This window comes from Ochotona princeps, chromosome 17 (assembly GCF_030435755.1).
Source record: "Ochotona princeps isolate mOchPri1 chromosome 17, mOchPri1.hap1, whole genome shotgun sequence".
Classification (NCBI taxonomy): domain Eukaryota; kingdom Metazoa; phylum Chordata; class Mammalia; order Lagomorpha; family Ochotonidae; genus Ochotona; species Ochotona princeps.
Window position 1 is genome coordinate 12,814,748 of NC_080848.1, and position 20,494 is coordinate 12,835,241.

The 20,494-nt window shown below is 36.0% G+C and overlaps 1 protein-coding gene across 1 annotated transcript in view; it reads right to left on the reverse strand.

The window, feature by feature from the left end:
- The window catches only part of EFCAB13 (EF-hand calcium binding domain 13), a 126,666-nt gene that overhangs the window by 73,206 nt on the left and 32,966 nt on the right, over positions 1-20,494 (reverse strand). Inside the window, exons 13-18 of the mRNA XM_058675798.1 lie at positions 18,567-18,710; positions 11,291-11,434; positions 7,739-7,810; positions 6,256-6,399; positions 3,488-3,559; positions 662-805 (exon numbers count right to left, since the gene is read on the reverse strand). Of these exons, the coding sequence (XP_058531781.1) occupies positions 662-805; positions 3,488-3,559; positions 6,256-6,399; positions 7,739-7,810; positions 11,291-11,434; positions 18,567-18,710 (720 nt within the window). The remainder of the gene's footprint in view (positions 1-661; positions 806-3,487; positions 3,560-6,255; positions 6,400-7,738; positions 7,811-11,290; positions 11,435-18,566; positions 18,711-20,494) is intronic.

The following is a 20,494-nucleotide window of genomic DNA, read 5'->3' on the forward strand; positions in this document are numbered from 1 at the left end:
GTTTCCTCTCTGATATTATATTCTCTTAATTTTTTAGCATTAAAAGTCCTATTATAGCTGCCAATATTTTCATGAAAGAAACTATCAATTTATTCACATGAAGGTAAGTATCAAAAACCAAGGTCAACTATAATATCTAAATAAGATTAAATTTCTGGGTAAATATATATTAATAAAGAAAGCGTGCAATCTTTTGCCATCTATCAATCAGATACTTGGGACTTAAGAAAAACAACACCACAGGCTCCATGGTTAAACTAAACATTCCATTGGCTGTATCCAAAAGCACTCTGAGGATTCTGGGAAAGTCAAACTGGTTAACTGCATTACCACGCTAAAGATGGCATCTCTGATTTATGGGATGACGCGTGTTACAGCTTCTGACCCATACGAATCTGTGACTCAAACCCCAGAGAGTAAAGACATTAAGACTATACTTCCCTAATATATTTAATACGAGAATAATTTAAGATAAATTCTCACTCAAAAGCTTACCCGATGTTGAGCTTACATTTGATTCCTAATCCCTGTATCTATATAATGATCTGTGTCTCCAGACACTTTCAGCACACTAAAAATACTCACACTTAATCCCTGTGGCCTTATGATTCAAAGTTTAAACCTTTAGTGTAATAAGTAACCCAGGAAAGGAAATACTTACTATCAACAGAAAGGGAGGAGAGCACCACGTGTAATTCTTCCTCCGGAAAATAAATCCCTAGGCCTTTCAGTGTAGATTTTATTTCATCAACATCAATTCTTTTGTTGTTGAAGTTACCTAAAGCCTTTGCAAGTTCATTAACCTCTATAAAGAAAAAATATTTTCACTTTAGATATAATGAAATTCTAGAGAATATAGTTAAACTGTAATAAGGAAATATCTGTAAGTTGATTACTGATGCCCAGTACATTTTTTCTCTATGTCCTCTGGAATGATACACTTATGTCTGACTAGTCTCTTGTAATATACATATGTAATATACACATATTATGTATATTGTATAATACAAATTGTAATATGCACATATTATGTACATGTAATGCGTACATATATACTGTAATATATAATATGCACACACACATACATATGTATATATGGAACAAAATAATCCAATTAGAGACAGACATTTGGCGTAGTGATAAAGACACTGCCCAAAACACCCGTACCCCGTGTCAGGGGGCCAAGGCACAAGTTCAAGCTCTGCTCCCTGTTTCAGCTTCCCGTGAATGTGCTCTGGGGGAGGCAGCAGGCAATGGTTAAAGCATTTTGTTCAACTGGAAGTATAGTAAATGCCAACTTAGGGGCATTCTTCAATGTTAAAATAACAGAAGTGTCCATGGATTCAGAAAATATGCCAACTACTTAGAATTTCTGGAAGGACAGCAACAAATGAGGCCAGATTGTGAAAACTGGATACAAATAACAAATCCTCCAATGCACACATGATATGACATGTCAATAAGTATCAAGAGCTTTCAGGGAACCAAGAAAGATGTCAAAAATCAACCAGATAGAAACTGACATTGCAAGTATTTTGATGAAGATTACAATAGAGTTTTAAAAATAATTCAATAACTTCAAAAGACACAAATTACCATATCTGAAATCACTGTCATATAGATATGACAGGAACATGAAAATATATTTTTAAAATCAACAGAAACTCTTCAACTTAAAGTACACTGAGCAAAATTTAAAATGTCACAGAAGATTTTAACAGCAAAATAAACAAAAGAATCAATGAGCTCAAAGATAGGCTATACAGTTTCTATGGTCATTTGACAAAGCAAGAACAGGAAAAAAAAAAAAAACAGAGCAAAAAGTGGTCCCTGTTCACCTGACTATATACTCAGCAGAAACATTAAAGGCCAAGAGAGCAGGATGAGGTTTTCACAGTGCTGAGGAAAAGATCTGCCAGCTAATAGTGCTGTACCCACCAAAGTTATCCTTTAGATATGGGGAGAAATAAACCCATCTACATAAAAATAGAATTTACTAATGTAAGATCTGTCCTACAAGAAATGCCAAAAGTTCCTCAAGCTGGAAGAAGATGCTAACAAGTAAAAAGAAAATACCAATGGCAAATGTATAGACAAATTCAGAGTGCTCCAGTGTGTAAACCATTAATTTCTTTTATATGAAGACTTAAAAAAACAAAATAATGGAAATAATAACCATGGTAGTAAATAAAGATATAGGTAGTATCACCCATTGTTAAATGGGACATCAAAAATTCAAACTATGGTAAAGATTACAATGATTGTGTGGAGGTTTTTATTAATATTATCTCTTTGCTTCTCCTATCTTCATAATAAATGGTCAGTTTCTATATACTCAGAAATGTTTTGCTAAGTCTAATACTAACCAAAAAGCTATAGCTGTAAGACTTACCAAACAAATAATAAGGAACTAAAACACACTACTCCAGAAAAATTACAGCCACAAAGAAAGATTGCAAGTAGAAAGAAAAATAAGGAGCTATAGTAAAATTAGAAAACAAGCTGTGGTTTAGCCGCTAAAGTCCTCGCCTTGAATGCGCCAGGATCCCATATGGGCACCGGTTCTAATCCCAGCAGCCTCACTTCCCATCCAGCTTTCTGCCTGTGACCTTGGAAAACAGATAAGAACGGCCTAAAGCCGTAGGACCCTGCATCCACATGGGAGACCCTGAAGAAGCTCCTGACTCCTGGCTTCGGTTAGGCTCAGCTCCAGCTATTGTGGCCGCTTGGGGAGTGAACCATTGGATAGAAGATCTTCCTCTCTTCCTCTCCACTCTGTATATATGCCTTTCCAATAAAAATAAATACATCCTTTTAAAAATTATTTAGGCTTATTTTATGACACAGGATTTGATTTATCCTAGAGAAGGTTCTCTGTGCTGTTAAGAACGTGTGTTCTGTAGCTGTTGGATGGGATGTTCTGTGGATGCCATTAGGTTCAGTTGATCTGGGTTTACTTTAACTATGCTTTTTGTTGATTTCTGTCCAAATGATCTGTTCATTTCTGTATGTGAGGTTCCATTCTGTGGCTTAATTTCTTTCTTCCTTTGAGTTTATTTATTTTTGCTTTGTGTATCCAGGTGCTCCAATATTGACTTCACATATGTATTTGCAATATAATTTTCTCTTATTTCATCATAATCTCTTGTCTCTTTTTACTGATTTTGACCTAAAATCTATTTTCTATAATATAAGTATGACTACTCTTGCTTTCATCAGGGTTTTGTTTGCATGGAATAGTCTATTACTCCATTTACTTTTAGTATGTGGGTGTTCTTAGATGCAAACTTCTTGTAAGCAGCAGTTTGTCATCGGGGCTTTTAAAAAATCCATTTGTGTTCTACTCAATCAGCATTATAGCACAGTAGTAACATATTTTGGCATATTAAGAGCAAATTTTCACCCAAGTGGCCCATTGCTTTAAAACAGCACAGCAAACATATTCTATACTATAAATAAGTATGAAACTTCTCAATTTTATCCTTACCTTTGAAATCTTCTAAACGCTTATTGTTTTTCAATGTTAAAAGCGCAGCTTTTAGGGAAATATCTCCATTTTCTATAAAGAAAAAATAGTACAAAGATAAATTAATACGTTATCAACTGCACTGACTTAGTAGATTCACAAGTTAATGATTATTTAAATTATTTTTAATTTTTGTCTTATTTAACATTTTTCTCTTCCAATTCTGCCTTTTATTTTATTGACACATCTTTCCCTTGATTTCTTTCTGGTTATCCTGGATATTTTTTTAATTTATTCATTTTCATTTGAAAGGTAGAGTTAGAGAGAGAGAGAGAGAGAGAGAGAGAGAGAGATCATTCCTCCACTGGTTCACTCCCTAAATGGCTAAAAGGACTACAGCTGGTCCACGCTGATGCCAGGAGACTGGAGCTTTTTCCAGGTCTCAGACATTGTGCATGGGCCCAAGCAATTGGGCTATCTTTCACCACTTATGAAGGCACATTAGCAGGAAGCTGGATCAGAAACAGAGCAGCCAGGACACAAACTAGTGACCATAAATGCTGTGGCCTCTTTAAACAGAAGTTTAACTTCTAAGCCATGGTACCAGCCCTCATCTTAGTTATTTTTACCTCTCTCATTTACATCAACACTTAAATATTAGTAAGTCTCGGGGTTTTGACCTTGGTTCTCTTTTCATTAAAATCTTTACATTCTTCCAGGATTTTCTTGAACCAAACTGTGTGCTCATGACTTGCAAGCTTCTATTTCTAGCCTGTACCACTGTCTGCCACACATTTTAACCACTGCCACAGCCATATGAAAAACAAACTTCCTAAGACATAAACCTGGTTCACTTCCTAGGTTCAATAACTTATTAAAAGGCATCACACCATACAGGAAGTCTTCAGATCAGAACCTCTTACTCAGCCTCAGCTTCTCCTTTGCTGACTTAATCAAACAAAGATGCAGTCTGACTTCTGCGATCCAATATCTGTTACTTTCTTGCCAAGTGCCAAAAGTCTCAGTTCAACACAGAATTTTTAGTCATGGTTACTATGTGTTTTCCAAAATGTCTCCCTGTTTCCAAATTTATTCTCCTTTACTTTTTAGCATAATATCTACTACAAAGTACAAAATTAATCATGTCCTTCTTCAATTCCAAATACTTTAAATAATTTACTCGGTAATTCTTTAGAGTCTTCAAAATGAAGTTCAAATTCTTTATCCAGAAACAAAAATTCTTTCACTACATTACATCATTTTTCTTTCTCTCCTACCACGCCATGTATTAATCAAACATGAAAATGAGCTGTATGGGGCCAAGAAGGTAACATATGAGTTAAACTGGTAATGCCAGCATCCCATATGGATGCCAGTTTGAGTCTGACTGCTCTTATTCCAGTATAGCTCCCTGATAATGACCTGGGAAAGCAATGGAGATTGCCATATACTCATATGGGAGACCTGAAAAAAGTTTTTATCTCCAGACCAGCCCAACCCTGACCTTTGGTCATCTGAGGAGTGAGCTTGCAGATGTAAAATATATATGTATCTACCAATCTCTGTGTGTGTCAATCTGCATGTGTAAAAATATATATCTATCTCCCAATGTGTGTGTGTATGTGTGTGTGTAAATCTGCCTTTCAAATAAATAAATCTTTAAACCAAAAAAATGAACTGTAAAACGTACTGAAACACAAACACACCTTGGTCATATTCTGAACTACATGTATTTCTTTGACTTTTGCAATAGCTTCCTCCTTATACCCTTTTTACATATACTTAGCACTCACTCCTAAGTCCTTCCAAGTCACAGCCCTGTATATCTCACTCTTGGATAACTTTTTCCCATATTTCAAAGCTGAATTTCAATGTCATTTCCTTCATTGTTTGTTACCTCAAAAAAATAAGCTCTTAAGAAGCAGTGTTTTGTCTTTATACATGTAGGCTAACAGAACAAAAGGTATTCAATACATTTTTGTTGAATAAATGAAATAGCTCCCTTACTATTTCTCAAGCAATCATTCAAGAGTTACCACATAATATTGAATTCATTTGCTAAATGCAATGTGTTTCTCTAAATTCATTAGATATTATATAACACTCGACTTATTGTTTCCTGTTTCTCAAGATAAAGGCTTCTACAGACATGCAGACCAGGTAAAGTCTGACAGCAACAGCAACACCGCTCGTTCACAAAGATGATGACATCATATGCCTTTAGCTGTGCCACGTCAGTGATTCCAATTAGTATGACTAATGATGAATACCAAACCCAAGTAGCAACATAAAAAGTTATAAAAAGTAATTTTATTTGGAATCAGTCAAAAAGCACACATAATAGCCACCAAAATTTGAAAATTATAAATTGTTTTCTTTGGAAGCTCTGAGAAGTCACACTTAGTCAACAATGTCATAAGTATTACAGGCAGTGAAAAGAAATTCCTTCCTTAGTCTTTTCTTATTTAACACTAGTTCACTTCAGAACAAATGTCTCAGAAAATTACTTTAGCTTTGTTGGTTTACATAGTAGGTGACTGAAGCAAATACATACTGATAAAATCAGCACAGGATATTTGGTTCAAAAACTTAACAATCTTACTAAAATATTTATTTGTCAATATAAACTATCTCAGGAGAACAGCTCTACTATTTTTTACATTAACATTAATAATGAGAAAATTTTCTGGGGTTTATGAATGGAAGATAATGAAAAATAGGGAAGGCAAATGGAAAAAAATTATTGGCATTTTATTAGGAAAATTTGCTTATACAGCAGTTGTACATACCATCAACATCAAGTGTTTTCTCTAACATCTGGTGTTCTTCAGGCTTTAAAGAGACATCTAGGTCTTTAAAAGCATCTCTCAGGTCATTAACTGGAATTCTATCAGAGTTCATCAAATTGACATTTTTGAGGGCAGTGTTTATATCTGAAAGCAAATGGAGTTTAAAACAGTACTGTTTGGAAATAATTTTCTACTTTCTAAGTTTTTGAATAGCAATATATCCAAAATTTTAGAATGAAGTACAAACATACATGTAACTTATCTCTATGATTGTTAGATTCACAAAATTAGCCAAAATTTTTTTCCCTAAGATCAGTTGTTTACATCTCATTATCAACAATGTAAATTGGTTTTCAGAAATTTAACTGAATATGATGACCATTTTATTAAAGAAATGAAAATAGAGCTGCTACTGTATCACCTGAGGAAATATCTAATTTACTATCAGTGGGAAATAATTCAAGGATGATCTCTGTCCACAGGAAATTGCTCCAAGTTCAAGTAAGGGAAATATCCGTTCTAACTTGTCCTTTGCTCATACGTTTTGCTGAACATTGATTTTATGCTCATTCCTCAGACTTTCATTCTCTGAAAGTTCCTCAACAACTGGGTTGTCTTTATGAACGTATTATGCATAAATTTTTAACTTAAAAAGTTAAACCCTAGCCTTTACTTTTTAACCTAAAAGACACCTAAACACAAGAATCAACTGCCACGAAATTTATACATGGAGTTTAAACTGAAGTGTCTGAAGCTTACGTGAAATAGCATTAAGATGTCTGTGGAGAAAACTGAAATGTCTGACACTGTCTCAAGCTGAAGCACTATGTATACTTAAACACACCGCTCTTGCTGGTGGGAACGTAAAATGTTATAATAACTTTGGGAAACAGTCTTGCAATTTCTTTAACAGTTAAACCTACTACCCCACAACATGTGTCAGCTAATACCTCCTTGGTAGGTATAGTTCTATACAATCACATGAGTGTCCACAACTGCTTTGCTATAAAAACCAAAAACTGTAAACATTCTAATGTATGTCATCAAATAAGTAAATTGGCATATCTATAAAATGAAATACTACTCAGCAATAAAAAAGAGTGAGCTACTGATGAATGATACACATGGATTCATCTCAAAATAACTGCTGAGTAAAAGAAGTCACCTAAACAAAATTCATGTTTATCTGAAATTCTGGAAAATGCGTACACATCTCTATAGTGATGGAAAGCAGCTAAGTGGTTGCTTAAGGATGTGAGGAAGAAGGGTGGGGAAAATATGAGACTACAAAGGGATATGTGGAAATTTTGGAGGTAAGGAATAGGCTGATTATCTTGGTTGTGATAATGGCTTCATGGGTTGTGCATATATCAACACTTATAAAACAGTAAGTATCACACCTCAGAATGTTCTTTAAAATAATCATAAGAAAAAGCAATTAAAGCTATGTCAAACACCTAAAATGAAATATTGATCAACCTACCTTCAAATACAGGTGATGGCTTATTTGCACTCAAGTTCTCCAAAATTTCTTTGAGACTTACTTTATTATTTTCTAAAAAGTAAAACAAAAGAATTTGACATGAAATAAAAAAAGTAAATGCAAAGAATCATTAAATAATCATGACAGAGGGTGGATATAAGCAAAATGTGTAATTTCTTCAAATTAGCAGAATAGAAATCAATCAGTTTTAACAATCTGTCCTTTCAAAAGAAACTGTAACTATATTAACTTATTTGGCTTAAATAATTGCATGCATATTTACACATACACATAAACCCATGTAGGCATAAATATTTTAAGACTCATACTCTTCATTATTAAATTCATTCAAAATTGCAATGGGGGAATCTCAACTGAACTTGAGCTGTGGTTATGCAACAAGGTGGAGGAATCCACCATGGTGGGAGGGTTTGGGGAGGGGTGGGGAGAACCCAAGTATCTATGTAATTGTGTCACATAATACAATGTAATTACTGAAGTTAAATAATAAATATATAAAAAAAATATGTATATAAATTAAAACTTCTATATATTTATTAAATATTGGTGCAGATACAAAATAAATATATGATGGATATAATCTATAGTTATTTCTTTAAACATTTATTTTTATTGGAAGAGTAGATTTACAGAGAGAAGGAGAAATAGAGGGAAAGATCTTCCATCTGCTGGTTAGCTCCCCAAATGGCTACAGTGGCTGGAGCTAAGACAATCCAAAGGCAGGAGTCAGGAGCCAGAAGCCCTCTCTGGATCCCCCATGCTGGTGCAGGGTTCAAATGCTTGGGGCCATCCTCAACTGCTTTCCTAGATGACAAGCAAGGAGCTGGATGGGAAGTGGAGCAGCCAGGACAGAAATCGTCACCCATATGGGATGTGTAGGCATTTGCAAGGGGAGGGCTAGCCAATTAAGTCATCATGCTGAATCTTACGGTTGCCTCATATTTACAAATATATGTGCTGGATTTAATACCAGTTTACAAATAGGCATAATAAATTTAATGACTCTTAAAAATACTTCCAGGATATAGAATAAGGCATTTAATTAGCTTTCAACATCTTTGTTCTCATTTTGTTTCTAAAACCCAGTTTATCTGTCCCCTGTAAGAATGACTTATTATCAAAAAGACAAAACAATTATTTTCAAGAATGCAGTGAAAAGAGAATGGTTGCACACTGATGGTGAGGGCATAAATTAGTACAGCCATTATGAAAAACATGGAATTCCTCAAAAACAATTTAAAACAGCACTACAAATGTGATTCAGCAATTTCACTCCCGTGGAATTGAAAACTGAAAATGAAATCAGTGTATTAAAGAGATATCTGTAGTCAGCATTATTTGCAACAGCCAAGAAAATGAATCAACATAAGGGTCTACCACCAATGATGAACCAAATGGGGGCAGGCCATCTCAGACTGGGCCACAGCATCCACTGGCATGTGCAAGAGTCAGGGCTGGTAGGAGAACCTTGAGGACACCCTTGCTGAGCAGCTGCTTCCACTGCTGAGTGTGAGAGCTGGAAATGGGGGCTAGGCTGCCACACTCGCTGGCCTGCACTAGAGCCAGAATAGGTGTGGGTTGGCTGGGCTGGACCCCAGCACCATTGGCAAGTGCCAGGACTGGATGCAAATTATGTCAGGCTAGACCACAGTACCCACTAGTAAGCATAAGATTCTGTGCTAGGAGTAAGCCTGGTAGGGAAACTGGGGTGTGGGCACTCCTCTGCCAGCTGCAGCTCTTACTATTTAGCACAGGAATGAAGGATGGTGATAGACTGGACTGGATGAGGGAGCAGCACCCGTCAGCATTTGTGTGGCGTCAGGCTGTGTTAAGCTGTAGGACCAATAGGTGAGCACTCGAGCCAGATGGGATGTGAGACAGATCAGAGGCTAGGCTGCAGTACATGCTGACACATGCAAAAACTGGGCTGGGTGTGGGCCTGGTGGCAGTTATTGGAGGATACCCAGACTAGGCCATAGTACCAGTTGGTGTATATGAAGACTGGACCTGTGGCAAGGCTGGGCTGGGATAGGTCACATCATCCACCAGTTCACATCAGAGATTGGGGTTGGGGGCAGAACTGGCTAGGTAGCTGCATCCACTGGTATATGCATTGACTGGCACAGGTGATGGACTGAACCTGACTCTGTACTGGCTGGTGCATAGAATAGTCAATTCTGAACTCACTCCAGGCAAGGTTTCTTGTGAGAGTTGCCAAATAAAAGCTAAACTCAAGCTCTGGCCACAAAGAAACCAAGAAGATATGTGTTCCACAATCACAACATATGTGGAATGCATATGTCTGGACTAGGCTTCCTCAGTTACGGATGCCTGTACAGAGGTCAGCCTGCCCAGATTCACATAGCGGATATCACAGCCAGCTCATCCAGTTCAGCAGAGGATGTTGAGTGCCTTGTCAGAAGATGGAAAGCAGAACAAACTGGACTGCTGTCCTGGCCAAACTTTGCAGCAAGTATCTGAGCCTGTGGATGCACTAAGCAGAACTTGCTTAACCAATATAGCTTGGAAAGATTATCTCAACCCTTGTGCATTGTAACCAATAATGTTTCAGAGCTATCAAAAGCACTCAAGCAGCACCCTGGGAACACTCTTTCCCACATCAAGGTCTCTAAGGCACCATCAAATGACTGACCCCCATCCCTGGGAGATGATGTAGTGTGACCGCAAAGAATTGTCCCACCACCCCTTCCTTCCCTGGGGACTCAGGAGAAAAAAAATTAAGCATTTGTTCTACTCACCTTCCTCCATACCCCTTGATCTACCTCCATCCCCAACCTAATCACAGATCCACATGGACATGCATCCCTCTCAATTACAGAAACAATGTTAAAAACAAAATAAAAATAATAAAATAAACTGAAAAACAAAGAATTTATGGACATTGATTATGTAGCAAGATGACTATAATTAGTAGCATTTGAAAATCACTGAGGGAGTAAAGTTCAAGTTACCACAAAAAATACAAGAACATAAGGTTATGGATATATTAAGTAGCAAATCTAATATTCTACAGTGTAAGTATCTATCAAAACATAGCATTAAAAATAATAAACACATACAACTTTTTGCTGGTCAATTTAAAAAAAAATAAAGGGTCAATATTGGGAAAGTTAAGCCTCCTATGAATCAGCTTCCCTTAACAGTGCTAGTTCAAGTCCCAGAGATTCCACTTCTGATCCAACTCCCTGCTAAGGCACCTGGGAAAGCAGAGGAAGATGCCCCAAGTACTTGGGCCCCTGCCCACACATGGGAGACCTGGAAGTAGCTCCTGGCTTCAGACTGGCCCACCCAGCCGCAGACAGTATGGTCACTCACGGAATGTACCAGTGAATCAAAGGCTCTGTGTGTGTGTGTCTCTCTCTTTCTCTCTCTGCAACACTTTCAAGTAAATAAATAAACATCTCACTAATTAAAAAACAAAATACAAATGTGTAAAACAAATGTCCCAAGTAAATGGTAAAGCTAGTACTTAAGCAACTTTAACATAGATTACTTTCATAAAGGATTCACCATCAACAGACGCTTGTTTCAAGATCTCTTGGAATGTCTCATTGCTCAATGCAATTCCAGCACTCGAGAGTTTGGAGCCCAGTTCATTTACAAGCATCTTGTCATTTCTGAGACTATTAAGAACTGTAACCTCTTTAAGTAAATCTGTGAATACAAGGGAGAATACAAAACAGATAATGGAACTGGATAAGACCTTTTTAAAACTAAACATCCAGCTTTAACGAGACAGATATATTAACTATTTACACTCAAGGGTTTTCTATAATATGCCTAAATTTTTTAAACTACAAAGCTTTTTAGGTGAACAATAAGGTGATAACCATTAGAACAAAGTCAGGTATCAGAAATACACAGAAGCCAAGCATCTGAAAAAAAGAAAAAAGAAAAATACAAATCTGCATCCATGTGGGAGACCTGGAAGAAGCTTTTGGCACATGGCTAATAGCTCATGGCTCATGGCTTCAGATTGGCTCAACTCCAGCTGTTGCGGCCATTTGGGGAGTAATCCCTGCTAATGGTCTGAAAGACCATCACGATACACCATTATCAAGCTCTCTTCAGTTGAACATAAAGAAAAGATACTTAAATATGCACATGAGAAAAATTAACTTACAGAAAAACTCCAATCAGACTCACAGCTGGCCCCTCAGAAGAATCTCCACAGGCCAGAAGAGAATGGAGTGATATATTTTAGATCCTAAGAGGAAAAAAATGCCATCCCAGAATAGTATGCAGCAAAACTTTCCTTTGTCTTTGAAAATTAAAAAAAAATACTTTCACAGCAAGCAAAAGCTGAAAGACTTCACCTCTGCTATACCTGCCACATAAATGATACTTAATGATGTCCTATTGACAGGGAAAAGGAATAGCACCTACCAAAAACAAAGGTAAATGTGGAGAATGTCTCAATAAAATGACTAACGAAGACTAAAACAATGAACAATCCATGGCTAAAATGACTGAAGCATATGCTGCTAAATGAACAATGGGCTATAGAAGAAATCAAAAAGGAAATTTAAAAATTTCTTGAAATCAGTGAAGAGCATCAACATATTGAAACATGGGATACAACCAAGGCAGTGTTAAGAGGAAAGTACAATATTCTTCTCAAACCGTGAGAAAACTATGCTAAAATTCACATGGAAACAATATTAAAAAGAAAAAACCCAGAGGCATCACAAACCACAATACCAAATTTTAGGACATACTATAGGACGGCAATAATCAGAACACCTGGTACTGGTACAAAAATGAACACAGACCAATGGAACTGGACAGAAACCCCAGAAATCAACCCATGCATATGCAACCAACCAATCTTTGACAAGCAATCTAAAGTAAGTCCCTAGAAAGAAGACAGTCTCTTCAACAAATGGTGCTGGGGAAACTGCAGACAACATCTCTGCTGTACATTTTACACAAATATTAACTCAAAATGGATCAAAGGATCTAAATCAAAGACCTAATATTGTCAAACTACTAGAGAAAAATATTAGGAAAACTTCGTAAGACATTAGCATAAGCAGCGATTTCTTACAAAATAACCTGGATGCCCAAACAGTTAAACCAAAAATACATAAATGAGATTACACTGAGCAAGCTAAGAAATTTTAGGATAAATAAAACCAAAAGCAGAATTAAAGGGAGGAATCCACAGCTGTAGGTAACTGCCTAGGTTACCTTGCAACCTAGTATTACACTTCTGGGAGGAAAGCAGTACAGCGGGCATTCTGGGCCTGGTTAATGCGAAATTTGTTTTAACTATACCAGTATGCCAGCATAGTTGCTTATTTTCTTTTTAACATACGTGGGGAGGCAGGGAATACTGGATCAGTACACACCACCCTGCTCCCCAGATAGGGGGACTGCAGATGGCCCAAAGAGCAGGGTCCGGGGACATGTTGGAGTGGGAGTGTCTGAGGTCATGTTTAACAGGGGAGTAATGACTTCTGGGGTCTTTCACGAATTGTGCCACTGCACTCACAGGTAGGCAAGGGAATTGAGATGGCTGATTTATATGGGGGAAACCAGAGGACATGTCTAGGTCGAGCCCAGGGACTTGTTGCTTGGCTAAATAGTACTGCCTTCTGCCCACCTATGCATGCAAAGCTGGACTGGGCAACATGCCTGGCTGTTCAAGGCTGCAATACCCACCTTCAAGTGTCAGAGTAGAGGATGAGCTACATCAGCTTGGGCATCAGTACCCACAAGAACACAAGAGAACCATATATGTGAGCAGATTCTACAGGGGATAGTTGATTCACCTCTGTAGGACTACAGCATCCTCCAGTTTAGAGAGCTGGAGGTGGTAAACTGGCCAAGTCAGGCTGAACAATAGAACCCACCAGACAGGAACCCACCTGACACAGGAACCCTGGCAGGGAGGAGGCTGAGTGGGCCAGACAACAGTACCTACTGGCACAGGCAAGGGTGTAGGTGTGTATAATATAATGGAACATGAAACAATATTCAAGGTATACTGCTACATAAAAATTGAAATTATGAAATATTACGAACAAAATAATACAAATTTTAAATTAAACTTTAAGAATATACAACTATTAATAGGTGTAAAGACAAAAATTTGAATGAATATTTATTAAACATTAACGGGATATTTCCGGAGGGTAATATTGAGACTTACCTTTTGTATTTCTTACATTTCTGATGTTACATTTCAGTGGGTTTTTGCATTAAAATATTATTACTCTATAATAAAGATGTCTTACTGTAACTATCGGAAAATATGATAACCTAGTGATTTTTCAAAACTTTTCCATCACAAAAGCATGATTCTTAAACTTAAAAATAAGATGTAGTGGCACATTCCCCATAAACAGAAGTGTGAATACAGATGAAATAAACATTTAGCACAGATAATTTTGTTAATGTTAATATTACAACACCACAGTCTGGGTAAATTACCAAGAAAATAGGTCTATTTTGGCTCATGGCTCTGAGTCCAAGAAACCATACCTGTTGCTGATTTGCCTGGCAGAGTCCCAAGGTGGCACAAGGCACCTCATGGTGAAGACAGGAAGCCAGTGTATGCATGTCCTCTGGTTTCTTATAAAGTCATTGACATTCAATCATGTAGGTTCCGCTCCAATGACTTTATTTAGTCCTTATCATTTCCCAAAGGATCTGTCTCTAAAACCACTAGGGTCAGATTAAGTTTACACTATTGAAACTCACGATGAAGATTCAATCACAATGTAAGTTTCAGAGAGGACAAACCATATTCAAACTGTAACAAATATTAGTTCTATAAAGAAAATTCAAGTACCAAGTATAATGTTTGAGTATATGGCCTTTGAATGAGTTCTGTCTTTTAACACTTTTTACTATAAAGCTTTTTACCAGTAAAATTGTAAAAGCTTTGTGTTTGAGGTCTATACACAATCTTTCACATTCACCATATTGTCTTTTGGAAGGAAAAGAGAGAAGTGACAGATTAGAAATTCCAGATACAGTAATCTTAAAAGTCTTCTATCTAAAGCAATACTCAGCTTTTATATATTTCTTGAATCTTTTACCCACAAGGTACTTCTGAATTCATTCCCATTCATTATCTTCTTGCCATACCCTGACAAGGTTATTGACATACTATTTCTGATCTACCTATAATGGAATTAAAGTACCAACAAATGTCCAGTAACATCACTCAGGCAAAGGTGGAAAAACTAAGATTTCTACTCACATAACTAGAATACTTAACCTGTTCTTAACACACTGAATTACAGTGAATGTGAGGAGACAGAATTTCAACAAGACCACTCCTCACAAGATTTAGACTTGCTTGTTTAAAAGTGTTCTTGAAACTTCAGAAAAGAAAATTAAAGAAAAAATCCAAAGGCAACACTTAAAATACTTGCCAGAAACCAAACCTGATGGAAGACTTCTCTCTACCTCCTCTGGAGAGGATTTAATCTCAGCACTTCTTAGAAGGTCTTCCAAGTTCTCAGCTATCCTGTCACCTCCAATTGAATCAAGAGCTGATACAGTCCCCTGTGACTCTGGAAGTAGAAAAAAGAAGTTATTTGGTAATTCAAGCAATTTCTAATTTAAAAACAACAGAAACAATCACTGTGTACTTCTGTTAGTGGCATCCTATGGTTTAATATTATATCTGAATTGAGAAATAACAACATTTCAGAGTAATTCATCCCTCAGATAACTCTATGACCAGTAGCTCAATGTGCAATCCTGCCATTCCACTTCCTGGTAATACTCCTGGGAAAACAGTGAGTTATGGTCCAAATCCCTGGGTCCCTGCCTTGCATGTGGAAGACCCAGATACAGTGCTCCAGGCTCCTTACTCCACCTGGCCCAGCCTAGACCAACCAGGTCAATGAACCAGAGTTGGGAGATTTCTCTTTGATGATCTTTCTTTCTCATTTTTTTTGTCTTTCTTTCTCTCTCTTCTCACCCTTTATACCTCTGTTTTCCAAGTAAATAAATCTTAAAAAAAAAAAAAAAAGATACCCACCCTGAACAACCTTTCTAAGCCCCACCTTCTTATTTCAAAATTAATTCAAAATAATAATAACTACAACCTCAGAGGGGGCACCAAACGAAAAACCTAGCATTTTCTAAGTAATGTCGCCACATTTGATCCTGACAGCTCAGAAACAGGATGACATTAGCTTCTTCATTTTAAAGATGAGGAAACCCAAATGGCCTAGAGAAATTGCTCATGTTAATTGGCAGAACCATAAATTCACATCTGTCTACCCCAAAGCCCATGCTCATTTTTACTTCTACACATAGCTTCCTACAATAGGCAATCTAGTATTTTATGTTGAAGGCAGTTGCCTGACCAGATAATCTTTTCGCATTTTAACTGGAAATCAATTATTAAACATTTTTGTTAACATAAAGGGGAAATTCTAATAAAAGGAATTTCACATGTAAAGCACTGAAAATCTGAAAGTGCTTGTCTACTTCTTATATACAGCAATGATTATATTTGTCTCCCTAAACATTTTTGCTGTTTAGATTTGATGTTTTTTACTGAGCAGATAGCTGTTTGAATAGTTATTCAAATTACCAGTGATATTGTTTCAAACATATTCTCCAAATAAAAAAGCAGACAAAAACCATGTAAATTGCCGTTACTGATTTTTGTCCTGTTTTTAATTTTTAAGTAAAAATAAAAATCAAGTAACAGAAGACTTATGCTACCCTAACTACACTATTTAAGAAAAACTAAAGACATGAGAAATACCTACTTGAGAAAGTGACCAAAAATATGAGAAATTCTATAATTTAGAACAATAAGTCTAAGGCTTAAAATTATATGTTAAAAGTAACACCCAGAAAATTTTTGAAGAATTATATGGAAATAGTCATATCTGGAAAAATTTTGAAGCCAATAGATTACAATCCGTGAGTCCCAAGAAACAAACAAAAAAATGATTAGGGAGAACTTCCAATAAACCCTTTTCTAGGGGAAAAGTTTTTTCCTATATTATAGAAGCTACCCTTTTCTGAAGAAAATAAAGTCTTGCTTGCCTACAAGCAGATCAAGGCCAACATGCTAACCAGAAATTAATGTAACACTAAAAGGTAAATTTAACAAATATTTTAGCACTTGCCTTCTAACCTGGAGGCATCATTCATACTCTTTACTACTTCTGCAAATTCTTCAAATTGTACTTGGTCATCTTCTATAAGAAAAACATTTTAACAGATCAGCTTCAGGCAGCAATGAAAAATTTTAATAAAATGTGAATAACTTCATTGTTCATAAGAATTACATTTTCCTTAAGTATTTTGAATACTGTGTGGAACTAGTGAATTTTAAGACTACAAAAGTCAAGCTGAGTTCTCAACTTCTATTATTAAAGAGAGACTGTATAATCCATATAATTAAAATGAAAAACTAAAAAAAAGAGACTAATATATATTCTTAGACAAGCCTAAGAGTTAGATCTCAGTCTTAGCTTAGTATTTCAATTATTTGAAAACAAAAATTTTTTACTAGAGAAACTGAAGGACTTCTTTTAGTGCCTGATGTTTCTGTGACTGTAATTTCTAACAACAGTTTATATCTATTTCTTACACAAGAATACCCAAGTGCTGAATTACACATTCAAAGTAGAGATACAGGAGAAAAAGCAGCTTTACTTTTCATTTCCTATTTTATTAGGATATTGGAAGGTAGTTCAAGGATTCAGAATTATTGTAGCATAAGATCAAAGACTAGAATAAAGCATAACCAGCAAGGTTATAGCCAATATCCAAGATAAAAACCTGTTTATAGAGGTTTTTATTTGTTCATTTTTAATATAGTTAGTTATTGACATCTTATCTTCTATCTAGCATGGCTTTTAAACCAACACTTGAGTTTTTGGAATTGTACTCTACAGAGAAATCAGATATTTATATTGCAGTACTTTTCCTGCTTCTGTATTTTGGCAGCCCTACATTTCCCTTATTACAAAGGCTCTACACTTGAATCTATCATTTATCTCAAGTAGCATTAATAATAAAACTTGAATAGAGTGCTCAACACTTCCCAGTCATTCTCTCTGTGTTCTCCTGTATATGCTGCTTTCCGGTAATGTATTAGCTAACTAAATAAACACACACACACACACACACACACACACACAGAGATACATATATACATGACTTTGCTTGAATATACTGAACGCATGTTTGTTCAATTTGGATAATAAAAAATTAGATATCAATATAGGACAATCTGAAATTCCTTCATATTCCAAGTACATTGACAATTAAGCACACTGGAACCCTCTAAGATCTGATACTATATAGCCAATAGAAAAAAGTTCGTAGAAAAGTTCCCTGACATTAATCTAAAGACAGAATCTGAGATATGACTCCCAAAACAAAATTAATGAAAGTAAAAGTAGACACGAAGTGTCATGAAGCTAAAAGGCTCTGCAAAATGATAGGAAAAAAAATAATAAAAGTGAAAAGATAGCTTACATACTGGGAGAAATATTTGCAAATCATATGCCAGATAAGGGACTAGCACCCAAACCATACGTAAAATTCAAACCACTCAATAACAACAAATAAATATGCCCTATTTTTTAAATGGGAAAAGGACTTCAAATATACTTTTCTCAAAAGAAAAATAACCAACAGATTTCTAGAGAAAAAAAAAATGCTCAACATCACTTATCATGAATGAAAGGCAACTTGAAGCCACAATGAAATAGCACCTCATAATTGTTAGATCAAAAGTTGTCAAAACGTAACGCCGTATCTTTGTGCATTCTTTCATAGTATTCTGAATACCCACCATCAACTTTTACTAAATTGAGTGCAGCCAGGAACTCATCTTTATTTAAACTGCTATTCAAACTAGACAGAGTATTCCACAGACCAGAAACACTCATCTTCTCCTTGCTGAGACTGTGGAGGCTTTCAACAGCATTGGGCAACACTGAAAGGTTGAGGAAAAATACAAACTTTATAACATTCTTCTCTCCAAGGAATTATTACAGCAAGCATTCATTTGGAATACAGTCAGGAATTTACATCTTTATTCTTAATGGCAACTATGTCAAAAAAAATATTGCCAATTTTCAAATATCATAACATAGTAACTATTATCTAATTTAATATATCTCAGGGGATTATATTTCCAGATTTTATAATATTCATACCCTTGAATAATTATTAAATATGAAAATAACACTTCACTTTTAAAATTATAATAATTTTCTAAAGTATTGAATATGAAAATACTTTTACTTTTCACATTCAACTTAAAATTTACGAAAGTCTGAACTCACAAATATTTCCATCTGATAAAGCAGTGAATCAAATAACTTCTGTTCTGTATCTGCTCCTCCTTCCCTCCCCAACGCCTGTCCCACCAACTTCTTCCCTGGTTCCTGCTCCCTCTTCAACTTATCACATCACACAATGGAAATAAACTTCATTCTTTGGAGGGTTTCACACAGCAGAGTGAATTTACATGTTAATAATTTGTAAAATATCATTTGATACTAGATAGAGAAAGAACCCTCTTCAAGTTTAGACAATTAGGAAACTACAAGTTCAGAAGGGAAAAAATTTTGTCAGTGGCTTAGACACAGAGTGACAGTGATGGAGGATATATTTTGAGAAAGAAGGCAAGTTTTCACTGATGAATTGAACAGGAGGCTGAAGAGATTGAGATCACGAAAACTAAGTTGGAGACCAGAGCAGCTAGGCAGAAATTGATGCCAAGGACCAGCAAAAAGAAAATAGTGAGAAAGTTGATCAAAAGCACATATTTCAGGAGGCTTTCAAAACATCTGTGGAAACTGAAATTAAAATGTTTGAGTGTAAAAAAAATTAATCCATGCATGTTTTTATCACAATAATCATGTTACGTGAACTTTCTGAGGGCCTTTCATGTTATTTAAGGTAGTAAGATCATTCTGGAAGAGCCTTAGCTAGAAAATGGGACTCAGAATAAAATGTGGATTTATGCTAATATTTACAAACCAAGCAAAAGAAACAGCAAACAAGATCAAAATGGAATGAGTAATAAAGTGGGAAAGAAATTGGGAGATTACTGTATCGTAAGAAACCGGGGGAGAAAAAATTTCAAAATGAAACTCATTAAGACCTGATAGATGGGCAAGAGTCTGAGTTTTCAGTTAAATAAGATGGGCTTGGGCCACCCTATGCCATGCAGTGTGTGTGTGTGTGTGTGTGTGTGTGTGTGTGTATGCGTGTGTGTGCGCTTTGTCCTGGCTGTACATCTGACCCTAACTGCCTGTTGATAAGCACCCTGGGAAGCAACAGTGACAGATCAAGTAGTGAGTCTTCACCACTCACATGGGAGTACTGACTAAGTTCCTGGTTCCTGGTGACTGCCTGGTCCAGCCTGGACCATTGTGAGCACTCTGGGTGTGACCTAGCAGATGGGGGCTGTGTGTGTGTGTGTGTGTGTGTGTGTGTGTATGAGTTTGTGTGTTTCTGTCAAATAATTTTTAAAAAATAAAATTATAAAACAACCAAAGCTGCCAGAGGTGAAAAGATGAAGACATAAAATTAATCATTGGATTTAGCAAAATGAGACTCTTTAAAAAGCTAGTATTAGTGTGAAGTGCATGTTTCAATAAAATAGAATTGGCAGTATAGAAGACTGAGAATAGCCAGATTATTCCAATACACCAGATTTTAAAAATAGTGTTTGTTCATGGATGAAAAAGAATGGGTTGAATGGGAGAG